At 45.0% G+C, this 25,023-nt stretch overlaps 1 protein-coding gene across 3 annotated transcripts in view; it reads right to left on the reverse strand.

The window, feature by feature from the left end:
* Positions 1-435: 435 nt before the first annotated feature.
* Positions 436-25,023, reverse strand: part of SLC10A7 (solute carrier family 10 member 7) — a 264,784-nt gene continuing 240,196 nt past the window's right edge. For all 3 annotated transcript variants that reach the window (XR_012232376.1, XM_073576231.1, XM_073576223.1), the window contains 2 exons: positions 12,967-13,112; positions 436-707 (listed from right to left, as the gene is read on the reverse strand). Coding sequence is in view for 2 of the 3 variants with exons in the window: in XM_073576231.1 (XP_073432332.1) it covers positions 669-707; positions 12,967-13,112 (185 nt within the window). In the remaining variant the exon portion in view is untranslated. The remainder of the gene's footprint in view (positions 708-12,966; positions 13,113-25,023) is intronic.

A 25,023-nucleotide genomic window follows, 5' to 3' on the forward strand; every position in this document is an offset into this window, starting at 1 on the left:
GCTGCATGCAACCTGCATACCCTATCTTTAGCATTGGGTACTTAGGCAGTGCGCGCAGGTATGCTTTTGCCGGCGCATGCGTCCTTTTGACGGCGTGCCGACCTGCACCAAACGCATCGTGTTGCATTTTCTTTTGCATTTCTTCCCAATGCAGAAGAAAGCAGCACCATTCAACCCATTTAAACATTCAGGAACAGAGGCTGACTGTGATGACAAGAGGACAGTATGCTTCCACTGGATGTAATGCTGGAAATCACCTTTAAACATTCAGGAACACTGAAACGGGGCCAACAGTGGTGACAAGAGGAGAGTATGCTTCCACTGGATGCAATGCCGGACAACCCTTTTAAGGGTATAAAAAGGACTATGAAGACTATTATAATAATGTTACTATAATTTTGTTTTTACTGCATTTTGAAAAGATTTGACACATCGACCTCTTGAGATCTTTATTTCTCAAATAAAAAAAATACAAATATGACATGGGACATCAACATGGCTTCTTTTTCTTATACTATATAATCACCAAATGCATCCATAAGGCACTTAGTCGAGTCTTTATTTAAAAAAAATAAAATATGCATTAAAGCAAATGTTCCCAAACACAAGTCTTTTGTACGATGTTTGTATGTACAATATTGTACATATTTACACTTCTTAGGTCTGTGTTACAATGGGACCTTAGGCTGCCTCGTTAGCTTCAGGGCCTGTGAAATAAAAGCAAAACATATCAGTTAAGGTTATAAAAAGGTGGGAGAATAAATATCCACTGACAATCCAACACTTAATTAGATAAACATATTTCTTCTATTGTTCTTGGCACAGCTTTTCACAAGTTATACATTACTTTTCAGAAATATTTAGTATGGGCCTGGATATACAGTTGTGGCCAAAAGTATTGACACCCCTGCAATTCTGTCAGATAATAATCAGTTTCTTCCTGAAAATGATTGCAAACACAAATTCTTTGGTATTATCTTCATTTAATTTGTCTTAAATGAAAAAACACAAAAAGAATTGTCCTAAAGCCAAATTGGATATAATTCCACCCCAAACATAAAAAAGAGGGTGGACAAAAGTATTGGCACTGTTCGAAAAATCATGTGATACTTCTCTAATTTGTGTAATTAACAGCACCTGTAACTTACCTGTGGCACCTAACAGGTGTTGGCAATAACTAAATCACACTTGCAGCCAGTTGACATGGATTAAAGTTGACTCAACCTCTGTCCTGTGTCCTTGTGTATACCACATTGAGCATGGAGAAAAGAAAGAAGACCAAAGAACTGTCTGAGGACTTGAGAAACCAAATTGTGAGGAAGCATGAGCAATCTCAAGGCTACAAGTCCATCTCCAAAGACCTGAATGTTCCTGTGTCTACCGTGCGCAGTGTCATCAAGAAGTTTAAAGCCCATGGCACTGTGGCTAACCTCCCTAGATGTGGACGGAAAGGAAAAATTGACAAGAGATTTCAACGCAAGATTGTGCGGATGTTGGATAAAGAACCTCGACTAACATCCAAACAAGTTCAAGCTGCCCTGCAGTCTGAGGGTACAACAGTGTCAACCTGTACTATCCGTCGGCGTCTGAATGAAAAAGGACTGTATGGTAGGAGACCCAGGAAGACCCCACTTCTTACCCCGAGACATAAAAAAGCCAGGCTGGAGTTTGCCAAAACTTACCTGAAAAAGCCTAAAACGTTTTGGAAGAATGTTCTCTGGTCAGATGAGACAAAAGTAGAGCTTTTTGGGCAAAGGCATCAACATAGAGTTTACAGGAGAAAAAAAGAGGCATTCAAAAAAAAAAAGAACACGATCCCTACAGTCAAACATGGCAGAGGTTCCCTGATGTTTTGGGGTTGCTTTGCTGCCTCTGGCACTGGACTGCTTGACCGTGTGCATGGCATAATGAAGTCTGAAGACTACCAACAAATTTTGCAGCATAATGTAGGGCCCAGTGTGAGAAAGCTGGGTCTCCCTCAGAGGTCATGGGTCTTCCAGTAGGACAATGACCCAAAACACACTTCAAAAAGCACTAGAAAATGGTTTGAGAGAAAGCACTGGAGACTTCTAAGGTGGCCAGCAATGAGTCCGGACCTGAATCCCATAGAACACATAGAACACCTGTGGAGAGATCTAAAAATGGCAGTTTGGAGAAGGCACCCTTCAAATATCAGGGACCTGGAGCAGTTTGCCAAAGAAGAATGATCTAAAATTCCAGCAGAGCATTGTAAGAAACTCATTGATGGTTACCGGAAGCTGTTGGTCGCAGTTATTTTGGCTAAAGGTTGTGCAACCAAGTATTAGGCTGAGGGTGCCAATACTTTTGTCTGGCCCATTTTTGGAGCTTTGCTTGAAATGATCAATGTTTTGCTTTTTGCTTCATTCTCTTTTGTGTTTTTTCATTTAAGACAAATTAAATGAAGATAATAATACCAAAGAATTTGTGTTTGCAATCATTTTCATGAAGAAACTGAGTATTATCTGACAGAATTGCAGGGGTGTCAATACTATTGGCCACAACTGTAAATATATAGTACTGTATATCTGGAGTACAGAAGTAATATTTCCCCTAATATGGGGTGGTTAACATCTGCCTCATGTGGTTTTTGTCTTCCTTTGGATGATCACGTTAGTATTATAGGCTGAACTCAATGGACAGTCTATTTCAGCTTTAGCGGTGTGGTGTATTCCCATGTCATACAATCATGGCATATTTGACAAAATGTAAATATAAAACGGACCATCATCTATTTCAGGAAAAAGTCCTTGATGCTTGCTGCTGCAAAGAGAGAGGTGCTTGTGATTCCCATTAATTTGTATGAGTGGAATGAGAAGCTCTGCACTGCCAGTAGAGCCTAATGGTGCCCTGTTCATGAGACAGATGAAGGTCCCTTTGGTGCAGGATAAATGCAGGTCCCATTGCAGGAACCACATCTACTAGTCAGGCCATGTTCAAACGTTCAGTATTTGATCAGTATTTTACATCAGTATTTGTAAGCCAAAACCAGGAGTGGAACAATCAGAGGAAAAGTATAATAGAAACACGTCGCCACTTCTGGATTTATCTCCCACTCCTGGTTTTGGCTTACAGATACTGATGTAAAATACTGATCAAATAATGATCGTGTAAATGTCGCCTTATAGATAAACTCTACAGGATATGCCACAAAATATAAAAGCTAGTAATACCCCTTTAAAGGAAATCTACCACTAGATATTGCTATGAGGTAGGGCAGAGACCCTGATTCCACCAATATATCACTTATTATACTGGGTGCAGCAGTTATGACCGAGTCACAGTTTTCTCTGATGCAGATCTAACAGAGGAGCTGTGTATAACCTGCTCACACCACAGCTTTCTGTATACAATGGATAGTGAAAGCTACTAATCAGGGTGGGGGGGGGGGACTAGAATACACAAGGCCAGTTGTCCTGTAGTGATAATCTCCTGCTGATAACACGTCACTGTAATTAGGCTTTCTGCTCCTACATAATTTTGCTCTCAGATTACATAACAAAAACCTGGAGATAGATTCCCTTTCAGCAAGACCCATAGCTACCGTAAATTGACTGAGATTCGGCGGTTTCTGACCCAGGATCAGAGGGTGTGTATGATATGTTATACATACTACCAGCCAGGGCCTGCCTAGTGGCTGTGGCCTCGCTCCATACACTTACTGAACGAGACCAAGCCCCAACTAGTGACGCAGCTATCCACTGGGCATGACTGACTAGAGGGCACACCCACTGGCCAGGAGTATGTATAACTCATATATACCCTCCGGTCCCAGCTCAGAAACCAGCAAATCCACACAGTGCGTGTGCTGTGGGGATTCATAAGTCTGCACTTACACAGTGACTGCAGACTTATCGTTTTGGACCGGACAACCACTTTAACATAAATGTCTGGGCCAGAATGTCATGTACAGTTAGGTCAGCTTAAGGATGGCTTGTTTCACCTGCATGGAGAGCTCCTTTGACCGAAAGTTTTCTTCACAGCAAAACCTTCCAAATGCAAGCACCACACCTCAAATCAACTCCAGGCCTTTTATCTGCTTAATTGAGAATGACATAACGAAGGGATTGCCCACACCTGTCCATGAAATAGCCTGTCCAATTACTTTTGGTCCCTTTAAAAACAGGGTGGCACATGATAAGGATCTGAAACTCCTAAACCCATCATCCAGTTTTAATGTGGATACCCTCAAATGAAAGCTGAACTTCAACTGCATCTGAATTGTTTTGTTTAAAATTCATTGTGGTAATGTCTAGAACCAAAATTAGAAAAATGTTGTCTCTGTCCAAATATATATATGGACCTAACTGTACAAGACAGGGCAACTCACTATACTGAAATACCCAACGGAGTACATTTCTAAAACATATGACTACAACATTTTGAAATTTGTTTAGTGACACATTTCTACATATATTTTTCTATGTACCGTATTTTCCGCTTTGTAAGACGCACTTTTTTTCCCCCAAAATTGAGGGGAAAAAGGGGGTGCGTCTTACAAAGAGGATATACATTTGCGCTGCCACTGAGGGTACTTGCCGCGGCACTCTGTGCCCTGATGCTGCCGCTGCGCTGTCCGCCACCGCCGCGCTCCTGTCCCCCGGTGGTTTCTTCCGCCCCACCGCCGCCGCCGCGCTCTGTCCCGTTCAGCGTGGGGGGGTCTCTGTCGCTCCATGCCTGCTTTCTTCCTGGAAAATGGCCGCCGCGCATGCGCAGACGGACATCTCGGCACTGAAATCTCGGGAGATGAGATTTCAGCGCTGAAATATCATCTCCCGAGATTTCAGTGCCGAGATGTCCGTCTGCGCATGCGCGGCGGCCATTTTCCAGGAAGAAAGCAGGCATGGAGCGACAGAGACCCCCCCACGCTGAACGGGACAGAGCGCGGCGGCGGCGGAAGAAACCACCGGGGGACAGGAGCGCGGCGGTGGCGGACAGCGCAGTGGCAGCATCAGGGCACAGAGTGCCGCGGCAAGTACCCTCAGAACGGGACAGAGCGCGGCGATGGCGGCAAACACCGGGGGGACAGAGCGCGGTGGTGGCGGTAAGAACCGGGGGAGAGCGCGGCGGTGGTGGCAAGCAGGCACCGGGGAACAGCGTGGCGGTGGTGGCAAGCACTGGGGGACAGAGTGCGGCGGTGGTGGCAAGCAGGCACCGGGGGACAGAGCGTGGCGGTGGTGGCAAGCATCAGGGGACAGAGGGCGGCGGCAGTAACAGACACCGGCAGCGGCACGCTGCACATCAAAACACCCCCTCATCCCAGCAGCAATGTTCCACTCCGGCCTCCTCCATCACCACCCCTGGAAAGCAATAAGACGCATGGATTATAAGATGCACCACCATTTTATTAAAAATAAAGTTTTTCTCCTATTTTTCTCCTCAAAATTTGGGGTGCGTCTTATAATCCAGAGCGTCTTATAAAGCGAAAAATACGGTATATGTATTATTTTGTGTGATCTATTGTCCCTCCACAAAGAAGGGAGCGTAAGAAGATAGGTGGAAGACAGTCTTTTTGTGAGTGATGTACTGAAGTCAGCTCAGAAATCCAGGAATAAAAGAAGCACTTTTAAAAACAATGACGACGTAACACAGCCCTTTGCGATGTCAAACAAAAGTGGTACTTTCTTGATAAAGTCTGGCATTAGTAAACATTCACTTCTTAAGACTTATTTGCACAAAGACTCTCTACTTTGAGATTTCAGTCACACTCCAGAAGTAGAAATACAGAATCCAAAGGCTGTAAATATTTAACGTCAGTCCCACATTAACAGTCGGCATAGGTGTCATCTTTGTTTTCAAGAAGCCACAGGGGGCAAAACAATATTACAATATGACAGTGAGGAATTGTTTGTGATTGACTTAATTGCTGGGGAAAAAATAGATTTCAAAACACTCTTTTGTATGAGAGAAGAGGAAGTATTTAAACAGACACTTTACTTTTTCCACAGACTTTGAAAGCATCAAAAGACTTCTCAAAGAGTTCTCTTATGAAGTCAGACACCATGTTAGTTCAAGTGCACGTCACTGATAAAGTAAGACAGAAAAGAACCGTGTTCTTCTGGCTCAAGAAGACTTAATTGTTAAAGTACATTTCCACTTAAAATGTTATCTATATATTGTTTTTTTCTGAATGTTAACAACGTTTTATATGTCTAGAGCAATAGTGAAATTTTCGTATTCAGTAACTGCAGTATGCTGACACACTTTATGTATATATTGGTGCTTCTAACCTCCCCAAATAAAGGACTAAAGTTAAAAAATCAAAACAAAACTGTTGCACTTTCATTGCTGGAGCAGGACTACCAAGCATAGCTGATTGTTGCTATTTAACACCAAGTAAGCTGATTTTTAGTCTTCTGTACCTAGATATAACGGAGGGTAATATAGAAAAAGGAAAAAAAAAAAAGAGGAAGAAAATTTAACTGTTGAAAAATAAAACCCCTGTAAGTTTTACTTTTCAAATTTCATCAAGTATATAAACTCATATCAATTAATAATGCCAAGTAGGAGAATTATGTTCAGAATGGAGCAGAAAAAGGTCTTTGGATTTCTGGAGAACATAACTGGTTGGTTCTTTAAAAGGGGTTGTCTAGAACTTATATATATATATATATATGGCCCATCCTTAGGCACTTCCAAATGTGCTGTCTTCCAGGTGCAAAAATTAAAGATGTGTCTGACAGGATATCAGGACTCTTCAGACCTACAGATGACTACCCTTTCCTGCTACTACATGTGGGGACAAATGACACCGCAAGAAACGACCTGGAAACCATCTGCAGAGACTTTGAAGACTTAGGCAAGAAAGTGAAAGAACTGGGAGCGCAGGTGGTCTTCTCTTCCATCCTCCCAGTGGATGGCCATGGACCAAGGAGGTGGAATAAGATTCTGCAGGTGAACAACTGGCTACGTCGATGGTGCCGTCAGCAACGATTTGGATTTCTGGATCACGGAGTGAACTACTTATACGATGGACTACTTGCTAGAGATGGGGTGCACCTTACGAAGACTGGAAAGCATGTATTTGGAAGTCGCCTTGCTACACTTGTAAGGAGAGCTTTAAACTAGAACAACATGGGAAGGGAAGCAAAAGACCAGAAAAAGCCATACACCTGACAAATGCTATTGAGAACTCTGCTAATAGAAGTGGAAAGGAAGAACAAAGACGAAAGAATCTAATTAATAAAAATATTGGAGAAAGAGAAACCAATCACAAACTAAAATGTTTCTATACTAATGCACAAAGCATGGGCAACAAACAAGGAGGATTGGAACTACTAACACAGGAAAAGAAATATGATGTCATTGGAATCACTGAAACTTGGTGGGACGATACACATGATTGGAATACAAGACTAGAAGGATACAACTTATTTGCAAGAAACAGACTTGATAAACGAGGAGGGGGTGTTGCACTGTATGTTAGAAACGCGTATATCTGCACAGAGATTGAAGCTTCAGAGACTGGGAGTTCTGTGGAAACTGTTTGGGTAAGAATACAAGGACAGAACAATGGAAAGGACACCATTGTAGGCATTTACTACAGGCCGCCTGTGCAAGCTGAAGATATGGATGAACTCTTTATGCATCAAATGGCCAAGTTCTCCAAAAAATATGACATAGTTGTCATGGGAGATTTCAACTATCCAGACATTTGTTGGGAATCTCTCTCAGGCAAAACTAACAGGTCAAGGAAATTCTTATCCTCTCTTGCTGACAACTTTATCTTCCAAAAGGTAGGGGAGAAAACAAGGGGAACTGCTACCTTGGATCTAATCCTTATAAACAGGGAGGAAATGGTTGAGGAGGTAAAAGTGGCTGGAACCCTAGGAGGTAGCGACCATGCTATTTTAGAATTTTGGATAACTAGAGGCGGAAGACCTGTGAAGACTCAGACGTCAAGGTTAGATTTCAGAAAGGCAGATTTTAAGGGATTCAGAAAGATAATTGGAGGGATCCAATGGCTGGATATCCTTAAAGACAAAAATGTCCAGGAAGGATGGGAAATCTTGAAAAATGAAATTCTCAAAGCACAGTTGTTAACAATTCCGAAAAGAGGGAAGAATAGGAAGCATTTAAGGAAACCAGGATGGGTGAACACAGAACTTAAGCACATGCTAAAAAGGAAGAAAAAAATGTTTATAAAATGGAAAGAGGGAGGCATATCTAAAGAAGAATATAGTGCTGTCTGCAGAATCTGCAGGGCACAAATCAGATTATCTAAAGCTGAAAATGAATTGAGGCTTGCAAGAGATGTCAAAAGCAATAGTAAAGGATTTTGGGGATATGTCAAAAGTAAAAGAAAAGTCAAAGATGCTATAGGATTTTTACAGGATGAAAATGATGAAATGGTAAGACAGGATGTTGAGAAGGCTGAACTTTTAAATTCCTATTTTGCATCTGTTTTCTCTCAGAAAGGAAATGTAACACCAACTGTTATTCACTGTCCTATTAAGGGAATAGAAGAATCCAGGATATCTATAAACAGAAAGATAGTGAGGAAACACTTAGCTAACCTAAATGAATTCAAGTCTCCAGGTCCAGATGAATTACACCCCAGAGTACTGAAGGAGATAGCAGAAGAAATTTCTGAACCACTCTCCATAATCTTTGAAAATTCTTGGAGAACAGGAGAAGTGCCAGAAGACTGGAGAAGAGCAAATGTTGTTCCTATCTTCAAAAAGGGGAAGAAGGTGGACCCAGGCAACTATAGGCCGGTGAGTCTGACTTCTATACCAGGAAAGATCTTTGAACAAATTATTAAACAACATTTAAGTCAATACCTGGATAAGAATGAAGTGATCAAACAGAGTCAGCATGGGTTTGTAACTAATAAGTCATGTCAGACTAACTTAATTTCCTTCTATGACGGTATCACTGATTGGGTGGATCAAGGAAATGCTCTAGATATAGTATATCTTGACTTCAGCAAAGCATTTGACAAAGTCTCTCATACAATCCTTATTGAAAAAATGACTAAGTATGGAATGGACAAGGCATCTGTTAGGTGGATTCATAGCTGGCTTAGTGATCGGACCCAAAGAGTGGTCGTAAATGGCTGCACATCCAGTTGGAAGAATGTCTCAAGTGGGGTACCACAGGGCTCTGTCCTGGGCCCTGTATTGTTCAACATCTTTATCAACGATTTAGATGAAGGAATTGAGGGTAAACTGATTACATTTGCTGATGACACAAAGCTAGGAGGGATAGCTAATACTAGAGAAGAGAGAGAGAGGATTCAAAAAGATTTAAATAAACTGGAGAAGTGGGCAGTAACTAACAGAATGGTTTTTAACAGGGAGAAATGCAAAGTACTACATCTGGGCAATAAAAATGAAAAAAGCATATATAGAATGGGAGGAATAGGGCTAAGTGACAGCACATGTGAAAAAGACTTGGGTATACTAATAGATCACAGACTGAATATGAGTCAACAGTGTGATGCAGCAGCAAAAAAGTCAAATGCAGTTCTAGGATGTATTAACAGAAGCATACAGTCTAGATCACGTGAAGTCATTATTTCCCTCTACTCCTCTTTGGTCAGACCTCATCTGGAATATTGTGTCCAGTTTTGGGCACCACATTTTAAAAAAGACATCAACAAACTGGAGCAAGTTCAGAAAAGAGCGACCAGAATGGTGACCGGTCTGCAAACCCTGTCTTATGAGGAAAGGTTGCAGGATTTGGGAATGTTTAGTTTGCAAAAGAGAAGACTGAGAGGAGACTTAATTGCTGTCTACAAATATCTAAAGGGCTGTCACATTGTAGAAGGATCAACTTTATTCTCATTTGCACAAGGAAAGACTAGAAGCAATGGGATGAAACTGAATGGGAGGAGACACAGATTAGATATTAGAAAAAACTTTTTGACAGTTAGAGTGATCAATGAGTGGAACAGGCTGCCACGAGAAGTGGTGAGTTCTCCTTCAATGGAAGTCTTCAAACAGAGGCTGGACAGACATCTGACTGGGATGATTTAGCGAATCCTGCTTTGAGCAGGGGGTTGGACCAGATGGCCCAGGAGGTCCCTTCCAACTCTACGATTCTATGATTCTATGAAAGATAATCAATATTAGATCAATGAGGGTGCATCGCCAGTCTCCCCATACCCTCTGCTGATCAACTGTTCTTGGCACTGGCTGCATGCCCTCAGTTGTTCAAATGAATAGGCGTGGATCTGAGGACCCCAATGTGGCCACTATTTAGTTCATAGAGCTGTGCTGTTCCGCTCTGCAACTGAGCACATTCAGCTGCTCACTGGAAACGGCTAATTGGTGGGGTGCCAGGTGTTGCACTTCCACAAATTTGGTAGTGATGATCTATCCTGAAAGAAGAGGCAGAAGGCCATATAACTGGCCACTGGCTCTCCTGACCTGAAAGTGACACCATGTATTTTTACACAGCAGTCACACTTGGGTTGGGAGTGCTACCAGTCAGTCCAAGCATTACATAGCGATTCACACCGGGTTATACGGCCATCTGCTGGGAAAGGTCAGAGAGGCCCAGTGCCTGCGCACTGCAGTACTTTGGTCTGCCTTCAACAGAGCAGATAAGTACGCCTGCTCAGGAGCACAAAGCCGGGGAGCAATGAAGCAACAGGAAGGCGGCATCGCAAGAAGATGGGAGGCACTGGACCTGCGACACCCATCGGACCGGACCGTCCCAACGGGTGAGTATAATAAAACTTATTATTCTTATCTTGCAGGTCGGATAGGGGGCTTATCTACAGCATTATAGAATTCTGAAGATAAGCCCTGAAAGGTGGTGGCCGCATCATATATATCTGCCAAAACTACTGACAGGTTCCCTTTAAGGATAAGCAGTCAATTTAAAAGTACCAAATAACCCCTTTAAGGTCTAAAGTAGTCAACAAATAATGACTACCTTATTACCTCTGGTTGAACAATATCTAATCTATTTTTTGTGACCGATGAGTATAAAACCCATAAATAGCTTATCCATGTAAATTAACGCTATAATTTTAAATGGAAACAGAATAATTTTGAGGAAACCAGTTCCCGGACCGTCCCCAATTGCTACTATAGCGGTATGAATGCAATTTTCTGCTTTTTGATAATCTCTTAAATTACATTACTAATGATTCAATCTTTTAAAAATATACTTTTATTCTGCTGCTCAGCATAAGCTAATGGAAAGGGACTGGGTCAGCTGGGCATCACCCCCCCCCCCCACTGTTAGTCCTGGTGTGAGTGCCCGATGTCCACAGAAGGGGGTTGTGCTCATAGCCCAACACCGTGCGGCCATCCAAAGAAATGCCACCCCACACCATTACTGACCCACTACCAAACTGGTCATGCTGAAGGATGTTGTAGGCAGCAGATCGCTGTCCACGGCGTCTCCAGACTCTGTCACGTCTGTCATATGTGATCAGTGTGAACCTGCTTTCATCTGTGAAGAGCACAGGGCGCCAGTGGCGAATTTGCCAATCCTGGTGTTCTGTGGGAAATGCCAAGAGTCCTGCACGGTGTTGGGCTGTGAGCACAACCCCCATCTGTGGATGTCGAGCCCTCAGGCCATCCTCATGGAATTGGTTTCTAACCATTTGTACAGACACATGCACATTAGTGGCCTGCTGGATGTCATTTTGCAGGGCTCTGGCAGTGCTCCTCCTGTTCCTCCTTGCACAAAGGCTGAGGTAGCGGTCCTGCTGCTGGGTTGTTGCCCTCCTACGGCCCCCTCCACATCTCCTGGTGTACTGGCCTGTCTCCTCGTAACGCCTCCAGCCTCTGGACACTACGCTGACAGACAGCAAACCTTGCCACAGCTCACATTTATGTGCCATCCTGAATGAGCTACACTACCTGAGAAACTTGTGTGGGTTGTAGAGTCAATGAGTCAGTCTCATGCTACCACGAGTGTGAAAGCACAAACAACATTCAAAAGTGACCAAAACATTAGCCAGAAAGCATTGGTACTGAGATGTGGTCTGTGGTCCCCACCTGCAGAACCACTCCTTTATTGAGGGTGTCTTGATAATTGCCAATAATTTCCATCTGTTGTCTATTCCATTTGCACAACAGCATGTGAAATTGATTGTCAATCAGTGTTGCTTCCTAAGTGGACAGTTTGATTTCACAGAAGTTTGATTTACTTGGAGTTTTATTCTGTTGTTTAAGTGTTCCCTTTATGTTTTTTGAGCAGTGTATATTTGAATCACACCTTTGTCCCCCTTTAATAATAAAGACATAAAACTAATTAAATAAGCATATTTGGTATCACGATGTCTGTCAAAGTCCAATTCATCAAACTTACTTAACCTGTATGAGAAACTTTGCATTGAGAAAAAAGTTGAAATGGCAGACTTGCCTTTTTTTTTAGTCAGCGTGCCTCACTAAAAATATGCAACAAAAAGTGATCAAAATGTCTTATGTAGCCCAAAATGATATGAATTAAAAAGGGTGATTAAAAAAAACAAAAACTAAAAATGCTGGGGGTGAACAGGTTAAAGACTAAAGACACTAGACAAATAATACAATTGTTACTTATGTTAGTGGTTGCTTCTGTAAAGAAAAGTTTCAGTAAATTTTAGACTGCAGGACCTTCTCCTTGTTTCAGACTTTTGATGTCGTATCCTCCAGTAATACATGCTGGATGTCAGGTCTCTGTGTCCTGGATGCTGCAGTGTTCAATGGTTGTCATGCATCAACACAGCTTCAACCCCCTGCTGACTTTCAGGTGTAGTCGTGATTTCAGGTCCACATGTTCATATGCCTGCTGCCTTCACACGTTTCATACACAAGTACGGCTTTATTCCCATAGTTTTGCCAAGTCTGAAATGCATACTATATAGATTGCTCCTTAAATGCAAAATCAGGCAACAATCAGTGCCGACGCGTACATAGCCCTAAACACCGTCAACAATTGTTTGCACTACTTCAGTACCAGAACACTCCGATAGTGTGATGATCAATAAGCCGTGTACATTACCTTTTGTCTGGAAAGCATCCAGGATTTTATTGTTGGCACTAATACGCTCCCAAGTAGAATCTGAGCCGGGTGATAAATCAGTAAGGGAACAGATATTAATGAGAGATGCTCATATCCCGCAAACACAATCTTCAGCATTGGAATACCTGGAGACAAAGACAATTCTATTACTTATCTGAAAATGAACACTTACCACTTATCTCTCACAGCATACATCACATCAGGTCAGAGATCAGTCGGGTGTTATAGAACATGTATAAGAAGATCGTGTAGAATATCATCTACTCTTCTATTATGTAATATCTCAAGCACTTTATATTTCTCACAATAGAAACAAAGGGACGAATTTATGAAGAACAGCTTGCCTTGATGAAAGGTCGGCTAGATTAAGATGCGCCACATTCAGTAAGAAGCATGCACCTCTTGATGAATTTGGAGCCTATTTTAGAGGCCGTGCACCAGAGTAAGTTACAGCAGGCAATACATTATGCCATAATTAGCATTACTCATTTTGATGAATTTCTTAGTTGTGCTCGGCCCCACTCCTCAGTGCCGTGTCCTGGACGGTGGTTATAGTAATAGGTCGTAACAGGTACACAACAGTTTTGGAGGAAAAAGGTTGATGGGAGAAAACAAAGTTTTGATTTCTACAACGCTATGAACTAGCGCTGGTGAAATGAATGATGCGTGAAACTATAGCCTCTCACAACACTCTGGATGACAGAAAAGTAGAGCACAAATATCCGAGAATAAAAACCACTCCAGATAACACATTTCAGCAAATGCGAGGCCACAGGTCTCTTCATCTGGCTATCGCTGGAGCGGTAGAAATGAAGCAGACTAATTTTAATGCTCTAAAGGTAGGGACTCTAAGTCACACTGATTGAAAGACTCTGACGAGACTTTATGAGACGGCATTTGACTTTATGGAGCCACGCATTTAGAGGAACTTTAAGCTGTCATTCCGAAAAGTGTTTATAAAACATTAATCAAAAAATGCCTCTTTAATACAATGCATTGTCTGAAAGATGTTAGGAGGCACACGTTGCAAATGGATTCTACTCTGACTAAAGTCATTTCTCTCCAAACAGATTTTCCCAATGCTATCGCAGGATACAGCCCTGACAGAGCACTTCCCAGCACATTACTACCTGCTCGGAGCACTGAGGAAATCACTAATGTACAGCCTGCCATCTTTTTCATGTCACACATGACACATTTGTCTAAAATTACCCAACAGAGTTTGACACTGCAGTATTATCCATAAGCAGATCTCTCAGCTGGTATCTGCCAAGTAAGGCCTTCAAGTGCTTATTTTCTTCTAACAAGACAGTACAAGAAATCTTTTATCTTACACTGAGGGGGACTGGAACTTCCATCTCATTTGAATGAGCTCTAACACTTCATGTGAACATTAAAGGGAATCTGACAGCATGATTTCACCTCCCAAATTGTTTATATGTGCCTGTAGCTCAGGCAAACCTCATCCACACCTTTACCTAGCCAGTCTGTTCCTCTATCACCCAGGAATCTGCATTTGAATCAATAAGCAAATGAAGTTGAAGAGCTTAAGACTTCTGGAAACCCTACCAGAGCCTTTGATGCTCCAGTTCTATTCCTCGACCAACATCACCTTATGCTTCACGGACAGCTCTTTTGTTGGGCGACTTCAAGTAAAGGAGCTGTCAGTCAAGCAGTAGAAGATGGTGGTGGATGGAGAGTACAGCCAGAGTGACAGAGGCTTTGGAAGAGTTTCCGCAAGCTGAAAGCACTTAAGCGTCCTTTGCATGTTGTTTCAATGCAGATGTCTTGGTAATGGAAGAAAGGATTATCTAAAGGTATGGATGGCCTAGTCTTTGCAGGATCTACATGAGCATATACAATCCCAATTCCCAAAAAGTTAGGACACTGTGTAAAATGTAAAGATAACAAGAATGCAATAATTTGGAAATCTCTTATAGCCATATTTTATTCACAACAAAAATAAAACATCAGAAGCTAAAAGATAGATATTTTTCAATTCATTTGAAAAATAAAGTAATTTAGAAATTGATGGCTGCAAAACGTCTCAACAGTATGGACAGGGCAATGTCTACCAGTATGTAGCATCCCCTCTTTATACAACAGACTGTAAACGTCTATGAAGTGAGGAGACCAAATGCTGGAGATTTGAGAGGAATATTGTCCCATCCTTGTCTGATGTAGGATTCTAGTTGCTCAACAGTCCTAGTTCTCTTTTGACGGATTTTTAGTTTCATTATATGCCATTTTTTTTTCTGTTGGTAAAAGGTCTGGACAGCAAGAGGCCAAGTTCATTTATTGAACTCTTTAATTGCAAAACCAGGATGTTTTGATGGATGCTGTATGTAGTTTAGCAATGTCTTGGTGAGATATGCAAGACCTTCCATGAAATATAAGTTGTCTGAATGGAAGCATATTTTGTTCTAAAACATCTATCTAATGCTCAGCACTAATTATGTCATTAAAGAGTTGTAAGCTACCCATGCCATACTACTGTGACCCCATACTATTAGAGGGGCAGGCTGCTGAACTGTGCACTGATACCATGGTGGATGGTCCTTCTCCTGCTATGTCCGCAGGACACGTCTGTGGTTCCCATAAAGAATTTCAAATTTTTATTCATCTGAACATAGAACATTTTTCCATTTTGTGAATTTTAAATGATTCATGGCCAAAAGAAGACAGCAGCACGTCTCGACTACCGTATTCTGATATATGGCTTCTTCTTTGCATGACAGAGCTGTAACTTACAGTTGTAGATTGCATGGCAAACTGTTCGCAGATAATGATTTCAGGAAGTATTCCTGAGTTCATGCAAAGTTTTGCATGATAAAATGATCCACATTTTTAATGCAGGGCCGATTTATCATGAGCATCCAATATTGACAGCTGGCCTTGTTGAATCTTTGGGACTATTATGTACTGTATAGGGTGCAATTTTATGTTGAGGAATATTGTACTGAAATTGTTTCACAATATTTTTAACGTAGTTCAGAGAATTGCGAGTGTCTGACCATCGCTGATTCTTTCTAATGAATTTGGCACATCTAACAATTGCTGTTAAGCTTTGAAATGATACTCTATGTAACGCCTTGTTACGGCTAGCGGAACGCACCAAGTAATAAAAGATGGTATCAAGGTGCGTTCGTAGCCCGGGGTCCACCGTGCAGACATGTTACCTGCTGCCCGGTAATGGCGGACGCTGTATGGCAATATACTAACTGAACACAGGCGGGTTAGCATCACCCGGTGTGAACAGAGGCTGATTCTGTTATTGCACAGAACAACGGAGCATAAACGCCAGAGCCTGTTAATGCTCACAGAGCTTGGCAAGGTGAGCGCTAGTGTACAGTCACAGGACTCTGCCACAATGACACAGGGCTAGAGTCCCTCTTGACCCACTAGCATTTGGTGCCGCAACTGCGATGCCAGGATAAAGTAACTAAAGATAAACCGCTCAAAGTGCATGCAGATCCGCTCTGGCGGACGCCACTAACCAGCCTAAACTTAGGACTGGAAAGCGCATGGCGCCGCTCTGATGGACGCTGCAGTATATGCGATACAGTAGTGCCTTATGCTGAATGGCACACTCTGGTGCTAACACGTGTGAGGAGCTGGGTGCGCTGTGGCGCTTAGGCAATGCCACTACTAAGCCCTGACTCTAACTCTGCTAACTATCTCATGCACAACCAAGGGGAGTCATAGGGCAACTGTTACATTTAGCGATACACCAGTGATCCCGACAACGATACGACCCTGTCAGTATCGCTGGTGCATCGCTAAATGGTCGCTAGTGAGCTGCCAAACAGGCAGATCTCACCAGCGACGTAGCAGCGGTCGTTACTTACCTGTCAGACGCGGCGATGAAGACGTCCTCCCGCCTGTGTCCACGCATCGCTCGTCGGCGCCTGCTGGCGCCGACGAGAAACGGCCCAGGACGTTCTCGCGCTATCAGCGATAGCCAGCGCGGGAGCCGGTCGGAGGTAAGTGTCACATATAGCGATATCGCTAGCAATATCGCTGCTGCGTCACAAAATCGGTGACGCTTTAGTGATATCGCTATGTGTGAAGCCCCCTTAAATGAGTCAGTCACCAGTTTCAAGCATCCATAATCACACACACAAGAGTACAAAATACTGTCTATACTAGTGCTTGGCCGAGCACATGGACCTTCCACAGGAAAGCAACAGGACCTGAGCATGTGACCCCTGACCTCCAATGACAGGTCGACCCACGGGCATGCTCAGTAGCCCGAAAGCGGGACTTAGTCCCTGGAGCTGCTAGCTGGGCTAGCGCAGGTTGCTATAAGCTGACCTCGGGATGGCAGCAGCAACCAAACCGACAGCACTTGCTTGGACAAGACGCCGGGATCGACGTCTTTACTGAGCAGCCTCCTCTGCGGTCTGGACTGAATAGGAGACAGCAGAAGGTAAGGCTCGGGATTGCTCCTGTGCAGAGACAGGAACCCGACGCCTAACATTACCCCCTCCTTAGGCCCCCTCCCCCCTGAGCCTCACTACGCTCAAAGGCCGCAATGAGCAGGGGAGCACGGATGTTCTCCACAGGTTCCAGGTCCTATTCTCTGGGCCATGACCCTTCCAGTCCACCAGATATTTTTTGCCACGTACCACCTTGCAACACGATGGCATTCACCTCATACTCGTCCGAGGACAAGCCTGATGTCCTGGCAGATGACTCGGAACACCGGGACATGTGGATGGGCTTAAGGAGGGATACTTGGAAGGTGTCTGATACCTAGGCGTGGAGAAAGGGCTAGACGGCAGACCACAGGGTTGACTTGCTCAAGGACCTTGAAGGGACCTATGTAGCGAGGCGCGAACAGTGGATTCAACCCACAGCCTGATGTTACAGGCGGAGAGCCACACCAAGTCACCGGGAGCAAAGGACGGGGGGGGGGGGCAGAGGTGTGCGTCAGCGGAGACCCTCATTCTCTCCTTGGAGGCCCGGATGGCATCATGACTGCGGTCCCAAATGTCACGTGCCTCCACCGCCCAAGTCTGCCACCCTAGAATCGGTGGACGACACGGGCATGGGGACAGGGATGCGCGGATGCTGGCCGTAATTGAGAAATGGGGTCTGACCGGTGGAATTGGCCACAGCGTTGTTCAAGGCGAACTCCGCCCACGGTAGCAAGGATGCCTAGTAATTCTGCTGGGCCGAGACAAAATGTCATAGGTATGCGACCAGGGTTTGGTTGGCCGTCTCTACCAACCCGTTCGTCTCGGGATGATAGGCAGAGGAGAGATTTAGCTCAATGCTGAGCAAGCAACAGAGCTCTCTTCAGAACAGGGAAGCAAACTGGGGGCCCCGGTCACTGACAATCTTGTCCAGCATGCCGTGTAGGCGAAAGACATGCTTAATGAACAACGTTGCCAGGGCCCGTGCAGAAGGTAGCTGAGAAAGAGGCACTAAGTGCACCATTTTGGAAAAATGGCCAGTGACAACCCAAATGACCGTGCTGCCATTGGACTAGTGCAGTCCCACCACAAAGTCCATGCCGACCATTTCCCAGGGACTGTCCGCCACCGGCAGGGGGTAAAGTAGCCCAGTGGGCCGTTGCCAAGGAGACCTATTCTGGGCGCAAGAGACACACGCCCGAATATAGTCTCCGACGTCACGGGCCATATGCGGCCACCAGTACGTTCTCGCCAGAAGCTCACAGGTCTGTTTTGTTCCAAAATGTCCACCCACTCTGGACGAGTGAGCCCAAGAAAGGACCTCCATTCGCAGACAGGCAGGGACGAATGTCTTGACCGGAGGCATCGACTCGAGGGCGACCGGAGCCACGGTCCTCAGGCTCTCGGATGGGACATTCAGCTAGAGCTCCTCTTCCTCCGATGACACCACGGAGTGGGAGAGAGCATCGGCCCAGACGTTCTTCTCTCCGGAGAGAAAGTGGAAGGTGAAGTGGAACCGAGAGAAGAATAGGGACCATCTGGCCTGGTGAGAATTTAGCTGCTGGGCAGTTTGCAAATACACCAAGTTATTGTGGTTGGTAAACACCTGGAAAGGGTACCGAGCCCCCCCCAGGAGATGTCTCCACTCCGAGAAGGCCAACTTCATAGCTAGCAACTTCCTGTCCCTGATGGAATAGTTCCTCTCCGCCGGTGTAAAGGTCTTAGAGAAAAAGAAGCAGGGTTGCTTCAGACCTTGAGCGTCTTTCTGAAAGCAGACCGCTCTGGCACAGACAGAAGAGGCATCTACCTCTAAGTTGAAGAGTTTATCTACATTGGGGAGATGTAGAATGAGAGCGCTAGCAAAATGGGACTTGATGGAGAAGGCCTTGGAGACAGGTTCCGACCACTACTTGGGATTTGCTCCCTTCTTGGTGAGGGCCACCAAGGGGGCTACCAACGCTGAGAAGTGGGGGATGAATTGGTGATAGTAATTAATGAACCCCATAAAGCACCGCACCGCTTTGAGAGAATGGAGCTCCTGCCAATCCATCACCAACTGTAGCTTGGCAGGATCCATGGCCAGTCCCTGGGCGGAGATGATATAGCCCAGGAAAGGCAAGGACTCCTGCTCAAACACACACTTCTCCAATTTGGCATAGAAGGAGTTTGCCCATAGGAGCTCGAAAACTTTGTAAACATCTTGCCGGTGAGAGTCAATATCTGGAGAGTAGATGAGGATATCATCCAGATAGACTACTACCGAGGTGGTGAGCATATCCCGGAAGTTATCGTTCACAAAGTCTTGGAAGACGGCCGGAGCATTACAGAGCCCGAAGGGCATTACCAGGTATTCATAGTGCCCGTCCCTGGTGTTAAATGCAGTCTTCCATTCGTCCCCCTCACAGATGTGAATCAGGTTGTAAGCCCCCCGCAGATCAAGTTTAGTTCGCTCCCCGTAGCCTATCAAACGGTTTCGATATCAGGGGCAGAGGATACTTATTCTTAACGGTGATGGCGTTAAGATGCCTGTAATCGATGCAGGGATGTAGTTCTCCATTTTTCTTTTGGACAAAGAATCCCGCCCCTGCTGGTGACACCGACTTCCTAATGAATCCCCTTGCCAGATTCTCCCTGATATATTGAGACATGGCCTTTGTCTCCGGGAGAGATCAAGGAAAGACTCGACCCCGGGGAGGCTCAGCACCAGGCAAGAGATCAATAGAACAGTCATAGGGGGCGGTGAGGCGGAAGGGTTTCCGCCGCCTTCTTGAAGAACACGTCTGCATACTGCCAATAGTGTTTAGGGAGAGAGGCAAGATCTGCGGGAACCTCAGTGGAGGCTACCTGAACGCACTCCCTCTGACATCTAACCTCACAGGATTCACTCCAATTCTCCCCGAGGACCACTCTATTTGGGGAGAATGAAAATGTAACCAGGGAACCCCTAAAAGGACCTGATCGATACCCTCGGGCATGACGAGGAGGGATATCATCTCCTGATGGGATCGAGACACCGAGAGTATAAATGGGATGGTCTGGTAGGTAATCTGTGAGGGTAGAGTAGCACCTTTCACCACTCTGACGGTGACTGGCTTAGATGGCTTAACCAGGGGTATTGCGTGCCGTTGAGCGAAAGCAGACATAAAATTGCCCTCTGCTCAAGAGTCCACGCAAACCTCCACCGCCAGAGTGGAGGAACCAAACTCAAGTGTCCCCTCAAAGGACAGCTTGGAGGAAACCGGAGCTGAGTCTAGTAAGCCTCCTCCAATGACCACTAGACAGGAGCATTATCAAGGCAAGGTGACCAGACTGCTGGCACACATAGCAGACCACGGGTGTTCGAGCGGACCGAGACCTAGATTCCGCGCGAGAAACCTCCATAGCCTCTTGGTGCTCGGACGCCCTATCAGAAGACTCCAGAGGTTTAGAAAAACTAGGTGCTAGCTTAAACCTTTGCCTAGACTGTGCCCGCTCCAACCCTCGCTCAATGAAGCGAAGGTCTATACGGGTGGAGACGGTAATAAGCTCCTCCAGTGTGGCGAAAATCTCTCTGGTGGACAGGGCATCCTTCACATGATCAGCCAGACCTCTCCAGAACATGGGGATAAGGACATTATCTGACCACTCCAGCTCTGAGACCAGGGTCCGGAACTGGATGGCATAATGGCTGACCAAGGACGAGCCCTGTGACAGTGCCAGCAGCTGGATCGAGGTATCATGGGTGACTCGCGGTCCCAGGAAGACCTGCTTCAGAGTGGCCAAGAATTGCGAGGCACTCTTCACCACATGATCGCCACGCTCCCACAGCTGTGTGGCCCACTCCAAAGCCCTGCCTGACAAGAGGGAAACAACAAATCCCACCTTAGCCCGCTCGGAGGGGAATCGAGCAGCCAGCAGCTCAAGATGAATAGTACACTGGCTGACGAAACCTCTACAAGAAGTGCCATCGCCCGAGAACCTCTCGAGCAGTGGAAGGCGGGACAAAGTCGGGGTAGGGATGGCTGTGGACACACGGGAGGGCAGCCTCCGTAGCTGCCTGAATAGTGACCGCAGTTACATCCACAGCTGAGGTTGAGCGCTTGAGAACCGCCAACCTGCCCTCCAGCTGCTGTTGGATGTACCTGTGAAGTCTCTGTTTGTCCACCATTACTAGCCAGACAATGGCGCTTGTATAAGGTTAGGGCTAGCGGAACACACCAAGTAATAAAAGCTGGAATCAAGGTGCGTTCGCAGCCCGGGGTCCACCATGCAGAGTTGTTACCTGCTGCTCGGTAATGGCGGACACTGTATGGCAATATGCCAACTGAACACAGGCGGGTTAGCATCACCTGGGTGTGCACAGAGGCGGACTCTATTACTGCACAGAACCACGGAACAAATGCCGGAGCCTGTTAACACTCACAGAGCTCGGCAAGGTGAGTGCTAGTGTACAGTCACAGGACTCTGCCACAAGGACACATGGCTAGAGTCCCTCTAGACCCACTAGCGTTCGGTGTCGCAACTGCGATGCCAGGATAAAGTAACTAAAGATAAACCGCTCAAAGTGCATGCAGATCTGCACTGGCGGACGCCACTAACCAACCTAAGCTCTGACGGACGCTGCAGTAAATGTGGTATGGTAGTGCCTTGTGCTGAATGGCACACTCTGGCGCTAACACATGTGAGGAGCTGGGTGCACTGTGGCGCTTAGGCAATGCCACTACTAGGCGCTGACTAAAGGTACTGTCACACTTAGCGATGCACCAGCGATCCAGACCAGCGATATGACGCGGTCAGGATCGTTGGTGCATCGCTAAGTGGTCGCTAGTGAGCTGCCTCACAGGCAGATCTCACCAGCGACATCACAGGGTTCGTTGGTCGTTAGTTACCTGTCAGACGAGGTGAGGAAGACGTCCTCCCGCCCGCGTCCACGCGTCGCTTGTCTCCACAGCAGGAAGCTGACAACGAGAAACGGTCCAGGACGTTCTCGCGCGATCAGCGATAACCAGCGGGGGAGCGGTCGGAGGTAAGTATCAGACATAGCGATATCGCTAGCAGTACCGATTATATGCTTCGCCCACAGTTGGGTAAAGCAAACTGCGCAGGTGCCGGAGGCTATTTCAATGTGCAAGCGCGGAAAACAATGTTATCTGTGATATTCACAGATGAAGATTACGTTCAGCAAGTCGAGGAGGGGGGGGGGGAGAAGGCGACTAAGCCACGCCCATTGGACCAGACCGCGGCGATTTGCATACATCTCCAACAAAATAACAAAGGTATTTATGCGTCAAAGGTGCGGGGTCAGGGGGAATAGAAAATCCTAATAGAATCCTTATGGGACGCACAATTGGGTTATATCTTTACATGATAGCACTAAAAATGGGTGACAGATTCCCTTTAACAGGTAATTTAAATATAAAGAAAATGTGGATTACCGTACTCTGGAATAAAACATCAGGTTGCAGATATCAAGGTATAATTTTACTAAACTTTCTATGACCTACATGCTCATATAGACCGCTTAGGAGTGTTGAGCCTAATGATAGATTTCTTTTAATGAATCGGGTGTATATTAGTGCTGCACTACCCTCTTTATGACTCGTGTACAAAACACCAGTCTTAATGAATCGAGGCCAATACGTTACTTGAGAGTCGCATGTACATGTACATGATATTTTTGTGCAATTACCAGGATACAAATATCAAAGCATTAAAATCACTCTTGGTCTACAGTTTGGATTTATTTATGAAAAGTTCTCCATGAACCTAAGGTAGTAGGTGGTCCTTTGGGATGGAGGGGGTGAGGGTTTAATGGTGGGGATGGAGGTTAACTCAGTTTAAATTACAGGGGTTATGTATAACAACATTGCTTTAATGATTGTGGATTACATTACTATTGTAACTTTTGCACTGTAAAGAAACTTGTATTGTCAGTTGCTAAGTTTTCTTGACTTAAAAAAAAAGTTCAAAAATCACATATTTCATAGTAAAGCTTTGCCTCATCAACCTCTTTGCAGTCCTAGCTTAATTCACTACTGGAGTAAGTTTCAACACATATGCTATTAGAAGTTACTACAGTGCTATGTATCTCATAATGGAAAATCTGTGACCCACACTCACTGGCTAAAATATTTATGGCGACATTCTTTTCAAATGAAGCCTCATGAGAGAACATGTTACAGGAACTTAGCTTTACTGGTTTACACATATAAACACAGCTACAGAGCATACATAGTCAATAAACTAAGCTCTTAAAGGGAACCCGTATCCAGAAAAAATGCTATTAACCTGCAGATATGTGATTAATCTGCAGGTTAATAGCGTTCAGTAACTGCCCGGCACTCACACGTAGCCGAACGATGCTAGGAAAAAATGAACTTTATTTCCCCCTGCAGCATTTTGGTTTCAGTCACGGGAGCGGCGCCAGTGCTGTTTCAGTGATCACTCTGAGTATATGCAGAGAGCGACTGTAACTGCGCCCCCTGCACTGACTGACACCCACTCTGCATTGGGCCAGCTGTCAGTCAGGGCAGGAGGCGCAGTTACAGTCGCCGCTCTCTATACTGAACCAGCACTGGCGCCACCCCTGTGACTGAAACCGGAATGCTGATTGGGGAATAAAGTTCATTTCCTCCCTGCAGGCAGCATTCGGCTAAGTGCGGGAGCCGGGCAGGTTAATGCCATTAAGCTGCAGATTTATCCCATATCTGCAGGTTAATAGTGTTTTTTTTCTGGTGACAGGTTCCCTTTAGGTGCAAAGTTTAAATTGCACCAGTTTTGGGTACATTCAGCTTAGAAAACAATTATCACCACTTATCATCACTTAGAATACAATTATCAATTATTAGATGCAATTATCACCTGAGCAATACTAAGGAAATCCTGAAAACGTGATCTGTTGGTGGGCCTTGAGGACTGGAGTTGGGGAACCCTGGTCTATAGCATCAATGCATGTACATAGTGACTATCATCATGGTAATAAAATTGGCACTTTAAATCATAAAGATATCAGTGCACCTTATCAGCCATAATAATTACAGAAAAAAATATTTAAAGCCAATGCAAATCAATAATTATGCTGACCCAATGCACATATTACCAAAAGAAAGTCAGATTTGTCAAAGATGCCTATCATGAAAAAAAGTCCCTGGGGCTGCCATAGTGACATTGCACACCAAATTGCCTTTAATTGCTCTAATGCTTACCCCATGATGTGAGTAGAAAGATGCCCAGGAGCCAGGCACACCCCCTCTGACGTGTGGTGTCTGCAGGACCTGTGATGACATCATGAAGAGGGAGGGCTATGTGCTGTGATGCTCCAGCCCACCCTCTTCAGGACCTCACCACAGGTCCTATACAGCAGTGGTCTCCAACCTTTTTTGCACCAGGGACCGGCTTCAAGCAAGACCATTCTTTCATGACCCGGCAGGGTGGGGACGGAGGTGTGGCACAGGTGGGGCTTTGGTCATAAGGGGGCGGGCTATGGACATGGTTGTAGTTTAGTAGTGCATACTTATTTAATTATAACATTTATAATGTGAATGTGACTCAACTCACCATAGGTTTTGAATGAGTGGGAGCACTGGGCTTGTTTTCCTGCAACAAGACGGTCCCATCATACTAACCCTCACACCCTCGC

Source organism: Dendrobates tinctorius, unplaced genomic scaffold (assembly GCF_039654945.1).
Source record: "Dendrobates tinctorius isolate UK_male_01 unplaced genomic scaffold, ASM3965494v1 ptg000008l, whole genome shotgun sequence".
Taxonomy (NCBI): Eukaryota; Metazoa; Chordata; class Amphibia; order Anura; family Dendrobatidae; genus Dendrobates; species Dendrobates tinctorius.